General features: G+C 44.3%; 1 protein-coding gene across 2 annotated transcripts; it reads left to right on the forward strand.

Annotated features, from left to right (window-relative positions):
• The first annotated feature begins 1,051 nt into the window (after positions 1-1,051).
• LOC123040377 (probable flavin-containing monooxygenase 1) lies at positions 1,052-4,681 on the forward strand. Of its 2 annotated transcripts, XM_044463242.1 has the most exons (6): positions 1,052-1,570; positions 2,931-3,168; positions 3,406-3,581; positions 3,694-3,841; positions 3,950-4,046; positions 4,129-4,681. In XM_044463242.1, exons 1-6 carry the CDS (start codon positions 1,130-1,132, stop codon positions 4,478-4,480), a joined length of 1,452 nt encoding a protein of 483 aa, XP_044319177.1. In that variant the 5' UTR covers positions 1,052-1,129; the 3' UTR covers positions 4,481-4,681. The 2 variants fall into 2 exon arrangements, with proteins under 2 accessions (XP_044319177.1, XP_044319176.1); XM_044463241.1 differs by having other exon boundaries at positions 3,694-4,046.
• Positions 4,682-19,052: the final 14,371 nt, after the last annotated feature.

The raw sequence follows: 19,052 nt of genomic DNA on the forward strand, positions 1-19,052 counted from the left end.
AAGAGCTAAATGAACTAGATGATACCCCGCATGTTTAGGAGAGTCATCCCACTAATTTATATAGGAGTCATCCTAATAATATAGTGAAAACAATCTCTAATATGGTCATCCCACTAATAATGTAGTGGATGACTCTCCTAGGTTGGTATATACTCAATTAGTGGGATGACTAGAAGGTAGAGAAATAGACGTTTACACAATAATAAGAAGGTAGGGTTTCCGCCTCCTCTCAGTGGCGCAGCCGATCTGCCACGTCTCCTGTGGCCTTAGGGCCATGGGTGCGTGCTGGATCCTGGCCCTTGCCGGCAGGAGGGTTCCGTTTTTAGGTGCTTTTTCAAGTTTTGTTAGGGTAGACAGCGACGTCTTCTTGAAGATGGAATAAGGTTCTCCCTGCCTAGCCCCCGTCTCGGTGGTGCGTCTAGTATCGTCGGAGGGCGTGTGAAGGTGTGTCTCCGGCGGACCTTGCGGGATTTGGTTGGTGGTTGTCTATGGTGAATCTGCACGGATCCGTTCTTTGTTTGTCTTTGTTCTAGTGTCCTTAGGTTGGATCCTTCCGATCTAAACTTCTCTTCATCAGCGGCGGTGGTTGTTCTGACGGTCCTATGAGCCTTAACGCGACTACTTCCCGACTGTCTACTACAACAAGTTGTGTCCGGCTTTGGCAAGGGAGGAGTGATGAAGGTGGCGCGCGTTCAGCTCGCTTCAGTGCTTGTAGCCGTCGCTAGGTGGTCTATTAATCTGAATGTTTTATTATTTTTAATGTTCGTTGTACTCACATGATTGAAAATAAATAGATTGGAAGGTTCTCGAAAAAAAATAATGGGACGGCTATATTACAGCCTAAATTAGTGGGGTGATCTTAATTTATTTATATCCAATAATATAGTGAAAAATAAAATCTCTTCGCGGTATATAAGATATTTTCTTAACACCGGTGGTTCTGGATCCAGCGTACAAGCCATCGAAAGAGACGGCGGCAATAGTGCGACGAGGACAACTCGTTCATTATGCCACCAGCCCAACACAGAGCTTGATTAGCTATCAACACCACCACGCTTAGCCATCACAGCGGGACGCCATTCTCAGCGTGAGTCCGTGACACCGTCGCACGCACACAACAAGGTCAGCCATGGACAAGAAGAGGGTGGCCATCGTCGGCGCCGGCCTGAGTGGCCTGGCGGCGTGCAAGCACCTGCTGGAGCGCGGCTGCCGGCCGACCGTCTTCGAGGCGGACACCGTCCTCGGCCGCGTGTGGGCGCACGCACCAGAGTGCACCAGGCTCCAGACGCCACGGCCCATGTTCCAGTACTCCGACTTCCCGTGGCCGGAGTCTGTCACGGAGGTGTTCCCGGACCACCGCCAGGTCGCCGACTACCTCGACGCCTACGCACGCCACTTCGGCGTGCTCGACTGCATCAGGTTCGGCCGCAGGGTGGTCGGGATGGAGTATGTGGGCGTCGGCGAGGAGGAGGTGGCGGCGTGGGAGGACTGGGCTGGGTGCGGCGAGGCGTTTGGTTCCGGCGATGGCGAGTGGCAGCTCACGGTGGCCGACGTCGACGGTCTCATGGAGGTAAGGGCCCAACCAGTTTGCACATACTGCCAAGGTACGTATATACTGTGTGTGCCCCTGCTTACACCGCACCATTGGTGCGCTCAGAACAGCACACTGCACTGTCGGATGTCGGTGATATTGATCCGTTTGCCTTTATTTGATGATGATAATATGCTGCACCTACTAATTTGATTTCTCGGCACATGAACGTCACACTCACACATGGAGGTGCCACCTACTCCCCAAAAAATGGCATGTGACCACTGGATGTGAATAAATCAACATCTACTTTTCTGATCTTCTGACTTCAAGTGATACTCCATGTACTCCCTCCGTCCGGAAATACTTGTCATCAAAATGGATTAAAATGGATGTATCTATAACTAAAATACATCTAGATAATCCATTTCAATGACAAGTATTTCCGGACGGAGGGAGTACTAGTAACCTCTCATCTTTGAAGTTCTAGATTGAAGCTTGGATGGCCACTAGCCTTCAGAATCTCAGGGAAAAAACTAGGAGCAGGAATCAAAGATTTTTGTTTACTAGTTACTATAGGGCAACAGCCCTACAGTCCTGTATTCTAGATTTTTTTTTCCAGGCTTGTTTAAATCCGCTCCCACCGGTAGTCGAACCCAGGATTTGGGGTGCTACTGAGGTCACTGCAACCACGAATTCCTAGCTAGTAAGGGAATAATAGCAAAGTACGGTTCCATGAATTATTACTGTACCAACACTCCTCTACCATCAACACATAACCGGCATCTCAAAAAAAATCACCCGGCACCGATCATATGCATGCTTGCACGTTGAGAGAAATGAGTTAGCGAGGACCACCTATTTAATTATGTAGGATGTCCAGCTTTTACAATCGAACAACACGACAAACACCCAGATACAATCGATGGTAATCCTACGATCAGACTATACCCTGGAAGCGAAGAAGGAGTCAACTAAACTATCAGACCATGTTTTTATTGTACACATGCAACATAACTTTAGAAGTGCGAAAATTTTACTCTCCAAGATGTTTCTACATAGGTACCATAACATCAGTATTTCTATGAAAACAAGCTACACCAAGAAAATTAAAATCAGGGAATATATGTGCACCATTTTCCAAATGTAATGCGTATAGATTGGCTAAGGGACAATCGATTTTAATACTCCCTTCGATCCTTGTTACTTGTCGCTCAAAGGGATGTATCTAGCAGTATTTTAGTGCTAGATACATCCATTTGAGCGACAAGTAATATGGATTGGAGAGAGTAGTATTTTTTTAACTCGGAGTATATTTTTCTAGACTTAACCTTCCAGGTAAATGAAACAATGTTCATAAATCAAATTGTCTGTGCAATTCTATTTGCCTTCTTTTCAGGTACACAAGGCAGACTTTGTGATCCTTTGTATTGGGAGGTTCAGTGGTGTGCCCAACATACCTACATTTCCAGTTGGCAAAGGCCCAGAAGTGTTTGACGGGAAAGTGATCCACTCCATGGAGTACTCGAAAATGGGAGGCAAAAATGCTAGAGATATGATCAAGGACAAGCATGTGACTGTTATTGGCTACCTGAGATCAGCAGTAGACATTGCAAATGAGTGTGCCAACGTCAATGGTATGTAGACGATGCCACTTTCTTACAATATGATTATCTCCTTTCCTCTTGCATGAAGGTTGATATATCAAACTTAATTAGTGTTAAACCTAAGTGTTACAATATGTAGACGATTTCTGCTCTATTAAATGCGTCATTGTCTACCTTGGTTATAAAGTCTTGGGTTACATAGTTGCCTCAATAAAACAAAAATAGAAATGCTATGATTTTATTACTAATTGTTTATTTATTTTTTAGGTACCGAAAAACCATGCACGATGGTAGTACGAACAAAGAGTTGGAATATACCAGACTACTATGCTTGGGGCGTCCACATTTCAAATTTCTATCTCACCCGTCTCTCCGAACTACTTATTCACAAGCCTGGTGAAGGCTTTCTCCTCAACATGTTGGCTACTGTCTTGACTCCACTGGTAGGGCTACATGTTATAATTTTTGTATTAAATTCTAATTGAACTTGTTTAAATGATTTTGTTTTAGATTAAACCGATACATGCATGTGTTTTCCTTGTTTGTGTTGAGTAGAGGTTGATTTTTTCGAAGTTTGTTGAGAGCTACTACTCAATTGCAATGAGGAAGCATGACATGGTGCCTGACCATAGCTTTTTTGAGGGATTAGTGGCATGTGTAGCTGCCATTGCACCAAAGGATCATTACAAGAATCTGGAGGAAGGTAGCATCGTTCTTAAGAAGTCAAAAACATTCAGCTTTTGTGAAGAAGGTGTGCATTTTGAAGGTGAATGTACTCCAGTAAAGAGTGACATTGTTATCTTCGGAACAGGATTCAACGGTGATCAAAAGATCAAGGACATGTTCACATCAGAATACTTTCGGAGCATAGTCGTTGGCTCAACATCAACGACCGTGCCACTTTATAGGTAATCACCTCGCTATATATGCACAATATTTATGTAGTTTGAACGTCTTGATTTTGAAGAGTACACTAATCCCTTATTTTAGGGAGTGCATCCATCCAAAGATTCCACAGCTCGCGGTCATCGGCTATTCCGAGAGCTTGACAAATATCTATACAACAGAGCTTATGTCCAAGTGGATATCACATTTTATGGATGGTGGTTTCAGATTGCCAAGTGTCAGAGAAATGCAGAGGGATGTCCTTGAATGGGAGAAGTTCATGAAGCGCTACTCTCGAGACTATTTCCGTAGGTCATGTGTTGGAATTGTTCATATATGGTACAATGATCAACTATGCCAGGACATGGGATGCAACCCAAGAAGGAAGAAGGGTTTTTTCTCTGAATTATTTGAGCCTTATGGTCCTTGTGATTATGTTAATCTTCACCCCAAGTAATAGTAGATCACATGTTTGCACACAATAAGTTTTCTACCAGATCCCTCATGTACACACATGTATAAGTTGTCTACCAGATCCCTCGTTGTTTACATACTTGCATGGTTACTTGTTATAATATTGTATGGTATTGTGCCAGGACATGTTCCTAGACATTAATTGTAGTCGGGTTGGTGGTTTGTTTGGTCCACTAATCTAGTGTAGTAATATCCAATGTCAAGGAAGAAATGAAACCATAGGCACAATTATACCATATAGTCATGCCTCTTAGAAATCCCTTATTGAAAGTATACTATATATGTAGAATTATATATAATGTTAGCTTATATTTTCTATTACTAATCCCTAGCTAATTGCACGTACGTATCTACGAAACAGTAATAACAATACATATGTAAGATTTGAGTGACTGGAAATTTACTCACCTCAAAAAGATACAAAAGTATATAAACAAAGACTATGTCATCGTTTGAAATAGTGTTAGTCTCTTTATCCTTTGGTGGGATATATACTTACATTATTTTTTAGCAAAGACCACACACAACAATTCAAACTTGACTAGTGAAATAGAATAACAAAATTGTGATAGACTATAACCTCATGACATATTGCCTTATATATCCCAAATTTCACTAAGATGGTCAAATGTGGGGCCTCCATACACATCCATCGTGGGTACCATCCGGTCGCGAATGAAGTCCAGCCGCACATAGAGGAAAGCCCACACTACCCTCCCGACACCGCCCAAGACTGTCGGACCAAGCCTAGCAGGCACCATCGCTGACGGAAGAGCGCCGCCAAAACCACACCACCACCTCCACCGGCCAGGCCCACTATGGCAGAGGCGGCCACCCGCAGCCCGCGCCGCCTGGAGAGAACCCGTCGCCACCACCTCGGGTGTGGAAAAACACTGCACTGCATGTCACATCACCACCGCACCTACACGCCAATGATGTCTACTATGCAATTTTATTCTTGTAGACACATGTTGGACCTCCAAGCATAGAGTTTTGTAGGACAGTAGCAATTTTCCCTTAAGTGGATGACCTAAGGTTTATCAATCCATAGGAGGTGTAGGATGAAGATGGTCTCTCTCAAACAACCCTGCAACCAAATAATAAAAAGTCTCTTGTGTCCCCAACACACCAAATACAATGGGAAATTGTATATGTGCACTAGTTTGGCGAAGAGATGGTGATACGAGTGTAATATTGATAGTAGATATTGATTTTTGTAGTGCGAACAATAAAAACAGCAAGGTAGCAAGTAACAAAAGTGAGCACAAACGGTATTGCAATGATGGAAAACAAGGCCTAGGGTCCGTACTTTCACTAGTGCAATCTCTCAATAGTGCTAATATAATTGGATCACATAACCACCCCTCTAAGTGCGCTGAAGAATCACTCCAAAGTTCCTATCTAGCGGAGAACATAGGAAGAAATTGTTGGTGGGGTACGAAACCACCTCAAAGCTATTCTTTCCGTTCGATCTATTCAAGAGTTCGTACTAAAATAACACAAAGCTATTTTTTTCGTTCGATCTATCCCAGAGTTCGTACTGGAATAACACAAGGTTATCTTTTCCGATCGATCTTTCAAGAGTTCGTACTAAGATAACACAAAGTTATCCTTCCCGATCGATCTATCAAGAGTTCGTACTAAGATAACACCAAAACATATTCAGATTTGTAATACTCAATCCAACACAAAGAACCTCTAAGAGTGCCCCAAGATTTCTACCGGAGAAACAAAGACAAGAACGTGCATCAACCCCTATGCATAGATTACCCCAATGTCACTGCGAGAATCCGCGAGTTGAGTGCCAAAACATATATCAAGTGAATCAATACGATACCCCATTGTCACCACGAGTATTCAATTGCAAGACATATATCAAGTGTTCTCAAATCCATAAAAATATTCCATCCAAAGAGATCCCAAAGGGGAACTCAATTCATCACAAGATAGAGAGGGGAAAACACCATATGATCCGACTATATTAACAAAGCCCGTGGTACATCAAGATTGTGCATCTCAAGAACATGAGAGAGAGAGAGGTTAAACACATAGCTACTGGTACAAACCCTCAGCCCTGAGGGTGACTACTCCCTCCTCATCGTGGTGGCCGCCGGGATGATGAAGATGGCCACCGGAGATGATTCCCCCCTCCGGCAGGGTGCCGGAACAGGGTCTAGATTGGATCTTGTGGATACAGAGGCCTTGCGGCGGCGGAACTTCTGATCTAGGGTAACCCCGAAGAATTTCAGAATATTTGGGAATTTATAGTGCAAAGAGGGGTTGTGCCCACCTCGGTGACCTCCTGCACCCCCTCTTTGCACTATAAATTCCCAAATATTCTGAGCCCCGGTGGGTTGTGCCCCCCTCGGGGCACCCCCCAGGTGCAGCTTCAGCCCGTTGGGTGTTTTCTGACCCATAAAAAATCTCTAAAAATTTCGCGGTGTTTGGACTCCGTTTGATATTGATTTCCTGTCATGTAAAAAACAAGCAAAAAACAGCAGCTGGCACTAGGCACTTGGTCAATAGGTTAGTCCCAAAAATGATATAAAGTTGTCATAAAATGATTGTAAAACATCCAAGAATGATAAAATAACAACATGAATACTTCATAAATTATAGATACGTTGGAGACGTATCAGCAAACCACGTTGTGGTACCTAGGGCCAATGCCATGCCTTGGCCCGGGGCCGTCGGGCCGCACCGACCCCACACACAAAGGGACGAAGAGGCCCCGCCACCGTCGGGCTTCGCTCGACCGCACCTTCTGGTGGAAGCAAGGGAGGAGGAGGAGAAGCCCAGCAGTGATGATGTAGGGTTAGCTCCCAGTCACTATGATGGGTAACGTAGGAGGGGCGGTTCTGGTTAATGTTGCGGCATAGACTGTCGGTCAATCAACGCATGTTTTCTCCTTGATTTAAAATGACACTTCCCAATCCCCTTGATTTAAAATGACACTTCCCAATCCCCTTGATTAAAAATGACACTTCCCAAAGCCAAATCTTTGATTGGATATTTTTCAAAAGATGGCATGTATGCCCAATCATGCATCAATGACAGCTATATTAAAGTTCAAGGACACAAGATAGGTAAGAAGTAATAAGAGGGCGTGAGATAATGGAAGAGGTCACTGTCCCAGCCTCTGCAGCAGCTCTATAAAACTACATAGTGTGCTAGTATGTGAAAACCTAGAGAGAGCAGCAAGGTAGTACATTTCTAGTGATGCATAGTTTCAAATTAAACCAAGCTTTATGAGATATATGGATAGGTCATATTCGCTTTACATGCTAGCAATGGAAACACCTCAAATTTTAAAAAAATACACCAACAGGGGAGGAACCCTGTGGCATTGTTTGAAGAGAGAATGTGAGACACATAATTCGACCTAAGAGAGATCGAACTCAGGTCGTCTGGGCGAAACCACAGCGCCGCCACCACTGGGCTATGAGCCCGTCCACGGAAGACCTTAAATTTTGCATGCAAGAATAGGGATGCCTTAATTTTTTATCTCCATCATATATGTTAGCAAGCTAGCTAGGCTTGGGAGGCAATAGGGAACTAAGGCATGCAATCATAGGCTGCTTGTCCGGTTCTGGGCATTCAACCACGCAAGGTCTTTCAACACGATTGAAATCTCAATGCCGTGGTTAATTATTGTCACTCAAAAAGTCTCATCTTTAGAAGTAAAGTGTAGACATCAACACCTAGAAAGATCACCATATAGAAAAATATGGTGCGCCGGCGTTGCGAGGACCCCTGCCATTGGCAGTTCAAGGATGGGGATGCATGGCGTATTGACATATTTTCTCTCAGTCGGCGGATGCGGGGAAGAGAAGCTGGACATCATGCTCCTCCCCTTGCTCGACGGGGTTGGAATGAACGAAAATTTTGATAGCCCCAACACCTGGCTGCTGCAGCCCATCTGTCCTGCTCACCATGTCCTTGTCATCCGGTCATCCGGCGCCCAGCTTGAAGATTAGGGTCCATGCTTGTATGTGATCCGTTCCTTTAGAATCTGATCCAGCTTTGTGGGTTTGGATCTGGATAGCCCATTAATTTTAAGCTTTGGGTAGGAAGATACAAATATTGATGCGAAATTGGTTACTCCTAGTACACTTCGTCTTTAATTATTTTTGCAGGAGATTCTACACAGGTGTAGTTCTGTCTGATGCAAGTGCATAATCAATCTTCTTGCCATGAAAAAACCGCACTCCCAGATGTAAACTTTGAATGGCTCATAGTGTTGTGATGGTGCCATCTGAAAATCAATCTAAAAATGAACAATGTTACTTGTATGAGAAAATAGATTGTGGTTCTTGTATTTATGTAATCATTATGTCATCGTAGTCTTTAACAATCATGATTTGTTTTCCAATATCTATTAGGAATTTTGAAGTATTGAATTCTTATTAAAAAAACAACGTGCCGTTTGGAACAAAGGAATGGCTTACCAAGATTCCTATGGAATGAGGCAATTCCAATGGAATTTTGGAGGAAAACAAACACGATGTCTTACCTTATGTTTTCTCCATTTGTTTCTACATTTCCTGAGTTTTTCCTACCAGGTATCCAAAATGACCATGTTGGAGTATTCAAGTGTTTTAGATTCCAGGAGAAATTTAGATTACATGACATCTCGGTCATGTGTTTTTCCTACTACTACATTTTAAGTTCTTGTGTTCCAAACGGGATCTATAGCTAGAAGAACAGACGTTCTAATGGAACTATTGATATGACAAGTAATATATAACAGCCTAAACCCTTAGCACGATACTCGGACACAAGTAACATGATGTTACACATGTTGAATATTGTAGAAACAATGCCGACCAATCAACATTGTCCTCCCCTTGATCTGAATTGACACTTCCAAGTGCCAAATCTTCAATTGCACCTTTTTCAAAGAAAGAATATATATGCCAGGCATGCATGAATGAGAGCTATTATAAAGTTCAAGGACATAAGATAGGGAAGAAGTAATTGGAGTGTTGTGAGATAATGGAAGAGATCACTCTCCAGGCTTCTGCACCCACCAACGCGTGCCTCATGCTCATGGCCCTCTATAAATCAAAGTGCTAGTATTTGAAAACTAGAGCAACTAGCACACATTATGTGCTAGTATATGACCTAGAAACCTCCTCAAGCTTGGTTTAATTCGAAGCTATGAATCACTAGAAATGAAAAATGTGTGCTTTTTTTCGAAATGTGTGCTTTTTTTTCCGCGAAAAAAGCACACATTTTTCATTTCTAGTGATTCATAGCTTCGAATTAAACCAAGCTTGAGGAGGTTTCTAGGTCATATTTGCTTCCACGCTGGCAATGTCAAATTTGCAATTAATGCCTGGATTTTCTCTACGAGAATAGAATCACCTTAGTTTGTGTTCTCCACGTATATGTTAGAGCAAGATGGCTAGGCTTGTGAGGCAACGGGGAAACTAAGGCACACAAACATTGTCATATTGTCTGTCATAATGTACAATACTCCACGAGGAATCATCTGAAAAAGTGTTTTCAGATACCCTCTATTGTTTTGGGTTGACAAGCTCGTAGGTATGTTGATTATTCCAGAAAAAGTATGTTTAGAGCATCTCTAGCAGATCCCGTAAAAGGCCCGAAACTATAAAATAACCGCAGCCTTATGGTTTTGGGCGAAAAAATGTCCACTGCGCAAAATAGCCGGTCCTATAAAAATTTATGCCACTCCCCTTAAAACCAACCAATTTCCCAAGATATGGAGTTTTAGAGGCAAAATTTTCAGCTCCCAAAATACCAAAAAAAACGTTGGAGGGAAGGAAGTTTCACGTCAACCGCCACCGTTGCCAGCTCTCGATTCCCGTCGTCCCCACCGCCGCCGACCAGCCGGCCGATGTACCCCGCCTTTCCTCGCCTTGTCCTAGATGGTCATCGCGCCCCTCGAGCTTTCGGGTGGCCGTGGTAGCTCCGCCATGGATGCGGGCTCGAGGTCGCCGCTGGGGCCCGATGGCCATTGGTTGGCGGAAGCGTTCACTGCTGGGGGTGGCTGTTTGTGTGGGTGATTTGGGAAAGAAGATGACCATGGAAAAAAAGAGAAAGTGAAAGATCGAGGATGTCGCCTAGAGGGGGGTTGAATAGGCGCTTTAAAATAATTACGGTTTAGACTTGAACAAATGCGGAATAAACCTAGCGGTTAATTTGTCAAGCACAAAACCTACAACAACTAGGCTCACCTATGTGCACCAACAACTTATGCTAAACAAGATAAGCAACTATGTGATAGCAAGATATATGACAAAGAACAATATGGCTATCACAAAGTAAAGTGCATAAGTAAAGGGCTCGGGTAAGAGATAACCGAGGCACGCGGAGACGACGATGTATCCCGAAGTTCACACTCTTGCGGATGCTAATCTCCGTTTGGAGCGGTGTGGAGGCACAATGCTCCCCAAGAAGCCACTAGGGCCACCGTAATCTCCTCACGCCCTCGCACAATGCAAGATGCCGTGATTCCACTAAGGGACCCTTGAGGGCAGTCACCGAACCCGTACAAATGGCAACCCTTGGGGGCGGTCACCGAACCCGTACACTTTGGCAACCCTTGGGGGCGGTCACCGGAACCCGTCAAATTGCTCGGGGCGATCTCCACAACCTAATTGGAGACCCCGACGCTTGCCCGGAGCTTTACACCACAATGATTGAGCTCCGAACACCACCAACTGTCTAGGGCACCCAAGCACCCAAGAGGAACAAGCTCAAGGGCACCAAGCACCCAAGAGTAATAAGCTTCTCAACTTGTAACTTCCACGTATCACCGTGAAGAACTCAAACCAATGCACCAAATGCAATGGCAAGGGCACACAGAGTGCCCAAGTCCTTCTCTCCCAAATCCCACCGAAGCAACTAATGCTAGGGAGGAAAATGAGAGGAAGAACAAGAAGGAGAACACGAAGAACTCCAAGATCTAGATCCAACGGGTTCCCCTCACATAGAGGAGAAAGTGATTGGTGGAAATGTGGATCTAGATCTCCTCTCTCTTTTCCCCCAAAAACTAGCAAGAATCCATGGAGGGATTGAGAGATAGCAAGCTCGGAGAAGGTCAACAATGGGGGGAGAACACAAGCTCAAAGGATGAGGTCCATTGGGGAAGAAGACCCCCTTTTATAGGAGGGGGGAAAACCAAGCGTTACCCCCCTACCAGTCCCGCAGAGAGCGGTACTACCGCTTAACAGCCAAACCGTACTACTGCTCCTCCTCGCGGTACTACCGCTCCAGAGCGGTACTAGCGCCACTCCTGCCGCGGCTGGTACCGGAAAGCCCGACACGAAAAACGAGCCCTTGAATCGAGGCGGCACTAGCACGAAAATGCAGCGGTACTACGGCTGGGGCTACAAGCGGTACTACCGCTGTGGAGCGGTACTGCCGCTTATAGCATCCAAGCGGTACTACTTCTCCGGCCTGCGGTACTACCGCTCAGACCAGAGCAGGGAGAAAAACAGAAATGCCATAACTTCTTCATATGAGCTCCAAATTGAGCAAACTCAAGCTTGTTGGATACAAGACAAAGAGTAGCATCAAAACAGCGAAGAACCAACATAACCTCCAACATCGAAAACATCATAGAAGATGCCTGTGAAATCCGTTTTCGATGAACTAGAGCTTGTCATGAAGCAGGGGAGGTATGCCTAACAGAGAAGAATAGAGGGGGGGTGAATAGGCGCTTTAAAATAATTACGGTTTAGGCTTGAACAAATGCGGAATAAACCTAGCGATTAATTTGTCAAGCACAAAACCTAAAGCAACTAGGCTTAGCTATGTGCACCAACAACTTATGCTAAGCAAGATAAACAACTATGTGATGGCAAGATATATAACATGAAACACTATGGCTATCACAAAGTAAAGTGCATAAGTAAAGGGCTTGGGTAAGAGATAACCGAGACACGCAGAGACGACAATGTATCCCGAAGTTCACACCCTTGCGGATGCTATCCGTTTGGAGCGGTGTGGAGGCACAATGCTCCCCAAGAATCCACTAGGGCCACCGTAATCTCCTCACGCCCTTGCACAATGCAAGATGCCGTGATTCCACTAAGGGACCCTTGAGGATGGTTACCGAACCCGTACAAATGGCAACCCTTGGGGAGGTCACCGAACCCGTACACTTTGGCAACCCTTGGGGGCGGTCACCGGTACCTGTCAAATTGCTCGGGGTAATCTCCACAACCTAGTTGGAGACCCCGAGGCTTGCCCGGAGCTTTACACCATAATGATTGAGCTCCGAACACCACCAACCGTCTAGGACGCCCAACCACCCAAGAGTAATAAGCTTCTCAACTTGAAACTTCCACGTATCACTGTGAAGAACTCAAACTAATGCACCAAATGCAATGGCAAGGGCACACGGAGTGCCCAAGTACTTCACTCTCAAATCCCACCAAAGCAACAACAGCTATGGAGAAAAAAGAGATTAAGAACAAGGAGAAAAACAAGAACTCCAAGATCTAGATGCAAGGGATTCCCCTCACATAGAGGAGAAAGTGATTGGTGGAAATGTGGATCTAGATCTCCCCCCCCCCGGAAAATAAACTAGCAAAAATCCATGGAGGGATTGAGAGATAGCAAGCTCTAAGAAGGTCAACAATGGGGGAAGAACACGAGCTAAAGGGATAAGGTCCAATGGGGAAGAATACCCCCTTTTATAGGTGGGCAAAAATCCAATAGTTATCCCCATTCTCAGCCCGCAGCGGGCGGTACTACCGCTCAAGGGAGCGGTACTACCGCTGGCGGCAGCTGTACTGCCGCTCGGCCTAGCCTTACTACCACTGGGACCTCGCACTGCGCCTAAGGGGGAAGGAACAGAGAGGAGGGCCATTGAGCAGCACTAGTAGCGGTAGTAGGGGCGGTACTACTGCTTACAAGCGATACTACCGCTCCTACTGCCGCTGCTACTGCCGCTGAACCCTACACAAGACACGTAGGTCTCGAGTCGAGGCGGTACTAGCGCGGAACTGGAGCCGTACTACCGCCTGTGGCCATGGGCGGTACTACTGCTATGAAACAACGGTACTACCGCTTATGGCTTTCAGCGGTACTGCCGCTCCGGGGCCGCGATACTGCCGCTCCGGCGCCTCCCTTATGCCACTTCCACGAAAACAAGTATACTTCAAGGAAAACCAGAACTGCCACAACGTTTGCAAATGAGCTCTGAATTGAGCAAACTCAAGCTTGTTGGATAGAAGACGACGAGTAGCATCAAAACAGCGAAGAACCAACATAACGTCCAACATCGTTTTCGATGCATGTGAACTCCGTTTTCGATGAACTAGAGCTTGTCATGAAGATGACCAAGCTCCAAAACTCACAAAGAGAAACACCAAACAAGAACCAAGAAAGATGATGCAAGGATGCAATGGTTTGAGCTCTCTACGAATGATACGATCAATCTACTCATCGAGAGCCCCCCTTGATAGTACGGCAACTGATCCTATAACCCGGTCTCTCAACGTCCACCATGAGACCGGTAAAACATAAGCCTATCAAGGGCAAACCTTTGCCTTGCGCATAATCCACTTGAGCTAGATGATGACGATCTTGTCCTCCTCAAGATGGACCACCTTTCTTGATTGCGTTGGGTCGATGAAGACCAGTTGATTTCTCCCCCATAAACCACTATGGGTGAGCCACTCTTCTGCACATCTTCACAAGTCCATTGTCACCATAATGGATGGAAAGCTTCAAGCACTTGATCTCTTCACAAGGAATTTTGCTAGAAATTTTGGCAGCATAACAGGTGGCCAATAATTTGAGAAGCGTGTTGTAAAGGTACCATATATCATATATATTGTTGAGAGTATAAATACAACAACTTGTGTGCTTTTCCTCATCCTATATCATCCATCAATACCAGGATGTATGAGCTCAAGAGCTACTACATACCTACTCCATCCAAATGCATCCAGCATGCCAACACAACCAAGCAGCAATTCTCAAAAGAACCAACTAAACTAATCTTGACGAGAACCAATGGCTCCATCTATCATCATGCCTTGGGGCTTCGCCATCGCCGACTTCCGTCCTTCTTCAGCCACACCACAAGCTAGCAAGAGCCAGCCAGTGGCACTTTCTTGAATACGAACATCAGTTATAGAGCTCATAAACAAACATGTTTCTCCTCCATTGATAGAACAGCCAAGCAAAAAAACTACATTGGGAAGAAGACCTATGAACAAAGAAACAAATATTTGCATCATTATACAAGGAGAGGAGGGCATACCTCGTCTGGGACCTGCAACTCGTCGGGAAGGGTCAGAGATGCTGCTGCTGCAAGCTCCCGGTCCTTTATGGGAGGCCGAGACACCACATCAAAGGCCAGCAAGAGGGCGCAGGTGGAGCCCATGATGGCCCTCATGGGTACATAAAAGGAACTAAGTTACATCAGTTTTAAGCCACCAGAAGAATAGCTATTAACAAGTCGTCTATGCACAAAGGAAAATTGCAGCAAAGGTCGCCCCCAGAAAAACAACATGGCATGAAGAAACAAATGTAAGGCAGTAGTATAACTAATTTACCAGTATGTTACGCAAATCGTAACCTACCATTATTTTTCTTGCATAAACTCCACTAGTTCGTATAATGTAGTAGTACCAAAGAACAATCATAGTTTGAACTCATGGCCAACCCCTACGTGCATTCCTATAATTTATAATTGCACAGATTGCTACAGCCAACTTGCCACGGCAAAAAGATGACCAGTTCAACTATAACAATTTCTTGTGCTCATGACTTATTGCCGATCCCAACAATTTTCAGCACTATCACATTCACATAGAGCTTAAATAGATGTACCGTACTGGCCCAAAACACTACTACAGATCAATCATGATACCAACGCCCCTCAAACCCTATGTACATCTCCTCACTTTTGTAGGTTCAAGAGATTGGTAAGACCACCTTCATAACAGCATTACGATGAACGACCCAAATTGCAAAAGATTCCAGAACAAACAATGCAAATACAATTTTTCATTGCTCTCACAGATCGACTAAGGCTTCATTACCTTCATTCCAACATTTTCTGCATACTACGCGCAAGGGAAATGATACATGCCCGTTCTGATTTCGAAACGCACCTCTTAGTCCACCCTGGTGCCTAAGGGTTCATCTTGCCGGTTGACAATTCAGACAGCTGCGGCGAGCTCTCCTGTCTCCCATCCCACGGCGGCCTGCGCTCATTCCATGGCCTGGAAAGACGTCGCGCCCCGCAACCCGGCAGATCCATGGATGGTTGACTTCCACCCACCTCCACAAGAGGAAACCTGGTGAGGTCAAAAACACAAACGGGAAGCAAAATAATTGCTTTTGCATTACATTTTGATTGGCTGCACTAAGTTTTGCATCGCTGGCCATGGAGTCACATGCTTCCCTAGATGTCGCCACAACAAATCCCATACCGTAAAGTGAGTTTTTTGTTCCACGGAATAAATTCCTACCGACATTCTGAGCCATGGCTCAGCAAAAAAAACCACGATGGCCGTCATGATTCCTTGGTCCACCAACAGAGGGTGGCTGTTACGCCAGCCTGCAAATCAGGAGGACCATGTAGGTATGCCAGTCCAACATGTAATTACAACCGTGCCATATTCACCAGAATAACAAAAGGGCACATATCTGCAAGCTGTGTTGGGGGCAGCGACACCAATCCTCAACCTGCATTAGTTATACTCCCTGGGTCAGAAAGCCTGAAACCACCGCACTACCATGCCGCCTATGAAGAACACATTCAGAATATTCAGAGCACCATTCTCAGAATTCAACAAGCTAGCCAAAGTGAAACCAATAGTGCGGCCATTTATAGCACGCCCAAACTCCAGATATAAAAAATCCTACAATTTTCCCAAGATACATCTACGTCCAATCCAACTGATGCTTTTTTGCGCTGCTTGTGTACTACTCCCTCTGTTTCTAAATATAAAACCTTCTAGAGATTCCAATACGGACTACATACAGAGCAAAATGAGTGAATCTACACTCTAAATTGCGTCTATATACATCAGTGTGTAGTCCGTATTGAAATCACTAAAAGGGTTTATATTTAGAAAAGGAGGTACTACTTCCTTCACTTAACTGAATCCAAAACACCAATGTCCTGAACTCTAAAATTACACTGCAGCCAAACCATGCTAGCAATCCACTTAACCATCTTAACAGAGCAAACAGCTCCCCAATTCTAATAAGTAATTCTGCACAAATCCTGGTTAACTGCACAGAGGTCTTTCCTCTCTACAATCAAAATACATAAATTAATTTCTGAAAGTATTCCTCACCTTTTTTTCTAGCCAGGGGCATGAGGATTCATCTCTCCTTCCTCACCACCGCCGGCTCCTGCATCATGCAGATCCGTGCTTTTGCACCCACAACAGTTTGCTCCCCCTACACCACCTCCACCTACTGTCCAGGTAATGTTGTTTGCTGGTAGTTCAGCAGGCACCGGACTCTTCCCAACCTCCTCAATCATACTAGACTGGCAAAAGAAAAACATACTGATATAAACAGCCAAAAACCCGCCGGGCAAATGAGGAAGATCAATGGACAAATAATTAAGACCCAACATACCTCCTGATTGGTTGCATTAGGAACTCGATCACCGCTGCTTTCCATTATTTTCCCTCACTCACACTACTCGCCTTCCGAAATGACCGCGACATTTGTCCAGAAGAGGCATGAGCGTACATTCAATTTTTGTCTGTTGCCATTCGACAAAAAGTGCCTTTCCCGAGCCACAGATCAGACAGTTCCTACAGTACAGATCAGTGGCTCAGCTACCCGCCGGTGGGCCGTCCACCCGGTCCTGCTCACACACCGTCACAGAAGTTGGAACTACTTTGAACAAATTTTAAAGCATACATGTTGCTTCAACATGATAACATGGACCTGCAGAACACTAACCATGTCAAAAAGGGAATCCCAAGAAATGCAATTGCACAAGATTAAAGAAGAACCACGCAATTTAGATTTAGTTGTTTCCAGAAGCAGAGCACATAAAAATTGGATCAGAAGTTTCATGCAAGTGGTTCAAACATGTCAAGGCAAACACTACAGGAAATAACAGTTCTTACAACAACAATAACAACAACAACAACAACAACAACAACAAAGCCTTTAGTCCCAAGCAAGTTGGGGTAGTCTAGAGGTGAAACCCATAAGATCTCACAACCAACTCATGGTTTGTGCACATGGATAGCAAGCTTCCCGGCACCCCTATCCATAACAGTTCTTAAAAGATACTTACAATGCTGAAAACTAAAGATTATAGAAAGAAAATAAGAACAGAATATGATTAATCTACCAACTACAAATGCTCTCCTATACATGACACGGCAATATCTAGAGCCTATGAATGGTGGCACTGATTAGTAAATGAAATTAAGGAAGAACCACACAAAGTACATTTAGTTGTTTCCAGAAGCAGGACAAATAAAAATTGCATCAGGGGTTTCATGTAAGTGGTTCAAACAAATCAAGGCAAACACTAGAGGAAATAGCAGTGCTTCAGAGATACTTAAAATGCTGAAAGCTGAAAATCCTTTGCACAAAAATAAGAACCAAAGATCATTAATCTACAAAGCACTCGTGCTCTCTATACATGACTCGCCAATATCTAGAAACGGGAGCCTATGAAACAGTGGCATCGCTTATGCAGACTAGCATACAAAGACCACAGCGAGAAAAAGCTACAAAGATAGACATTTCATGAGATGGCAATGTATAGAAGAGAGTTTCAGAGGGAAACATACATGCAACTCTCTCGAAATTTTAGACAGTAGCAGAACATTCAACAAATTTCCATTCATCAATCCCAGTTTTTGATCAGTTAACATCGAGTCCAAACTATATGTGGTGTCACCTCAAATAGCATGACAAGATAGGAAACTAGTACACCATATAGGATGTCAGGTAACATGATCCATTCCATCCTAAGAATTTAAGATTGCCTATCTCACTTACTAATTAAAACATTCCAAATGTTGGCACCAGAGATACCAAATCAAACATACAAGGCCAACATAACAAGGTTAACTCCAACACTTGAAGAGAGAAACAAGCAATGCATGAATGCAGGAAGAACTCCTAGACACGTCTAGTAGTTCAACCTTGATAAATTCGTTCATACAACAGAAAAATTATGTAATTTCATGTTGCCGAATCCAAATAACAACTCAAAAATAGACACTTACATTGAGGAAATCATTGGGCATGCTAGCCAGCAAGATGGGTAATTGGGGATCACTGGGCCGGCTGCCGGAGTCTCTTCACGGTGCTGTGCCGGCCAAGTTGGTGACCTACCAATCAGGTGTTTGTAAAATGAGTTATAAAGGAATATTGGCAACACACGGAAATAATTTGTAGCACATTATGGTTAACTGCGACTTGCAGTCATATGGGTGCAAATAAACCTAAACGGGTACCAAAAAGGTAGTGTACGACTAATGTCGGCAAGGAGGATGCTAAAAAAAACATCACATACAAGTATGTTATAAGAGGACCTCTTGTTATGTGGGCACCTTCAAATATTTAGCAACTTC

This window comes from Triticum aestivum, chromosome 2B, assembly GCF_018294505.1.
Source record: "Triticum aestivum cultivar Chinese Spring chromosome 2B, IWGSC CS RefSeq v2.1, whole genome shotgun sequence".
NCBI classification, from domain to species: Eukaryota; Viridiplantae; Streptophyta; class Magnoliopsida; order Poales; family Poaceae; genus Triticum; species Triticum aestivum.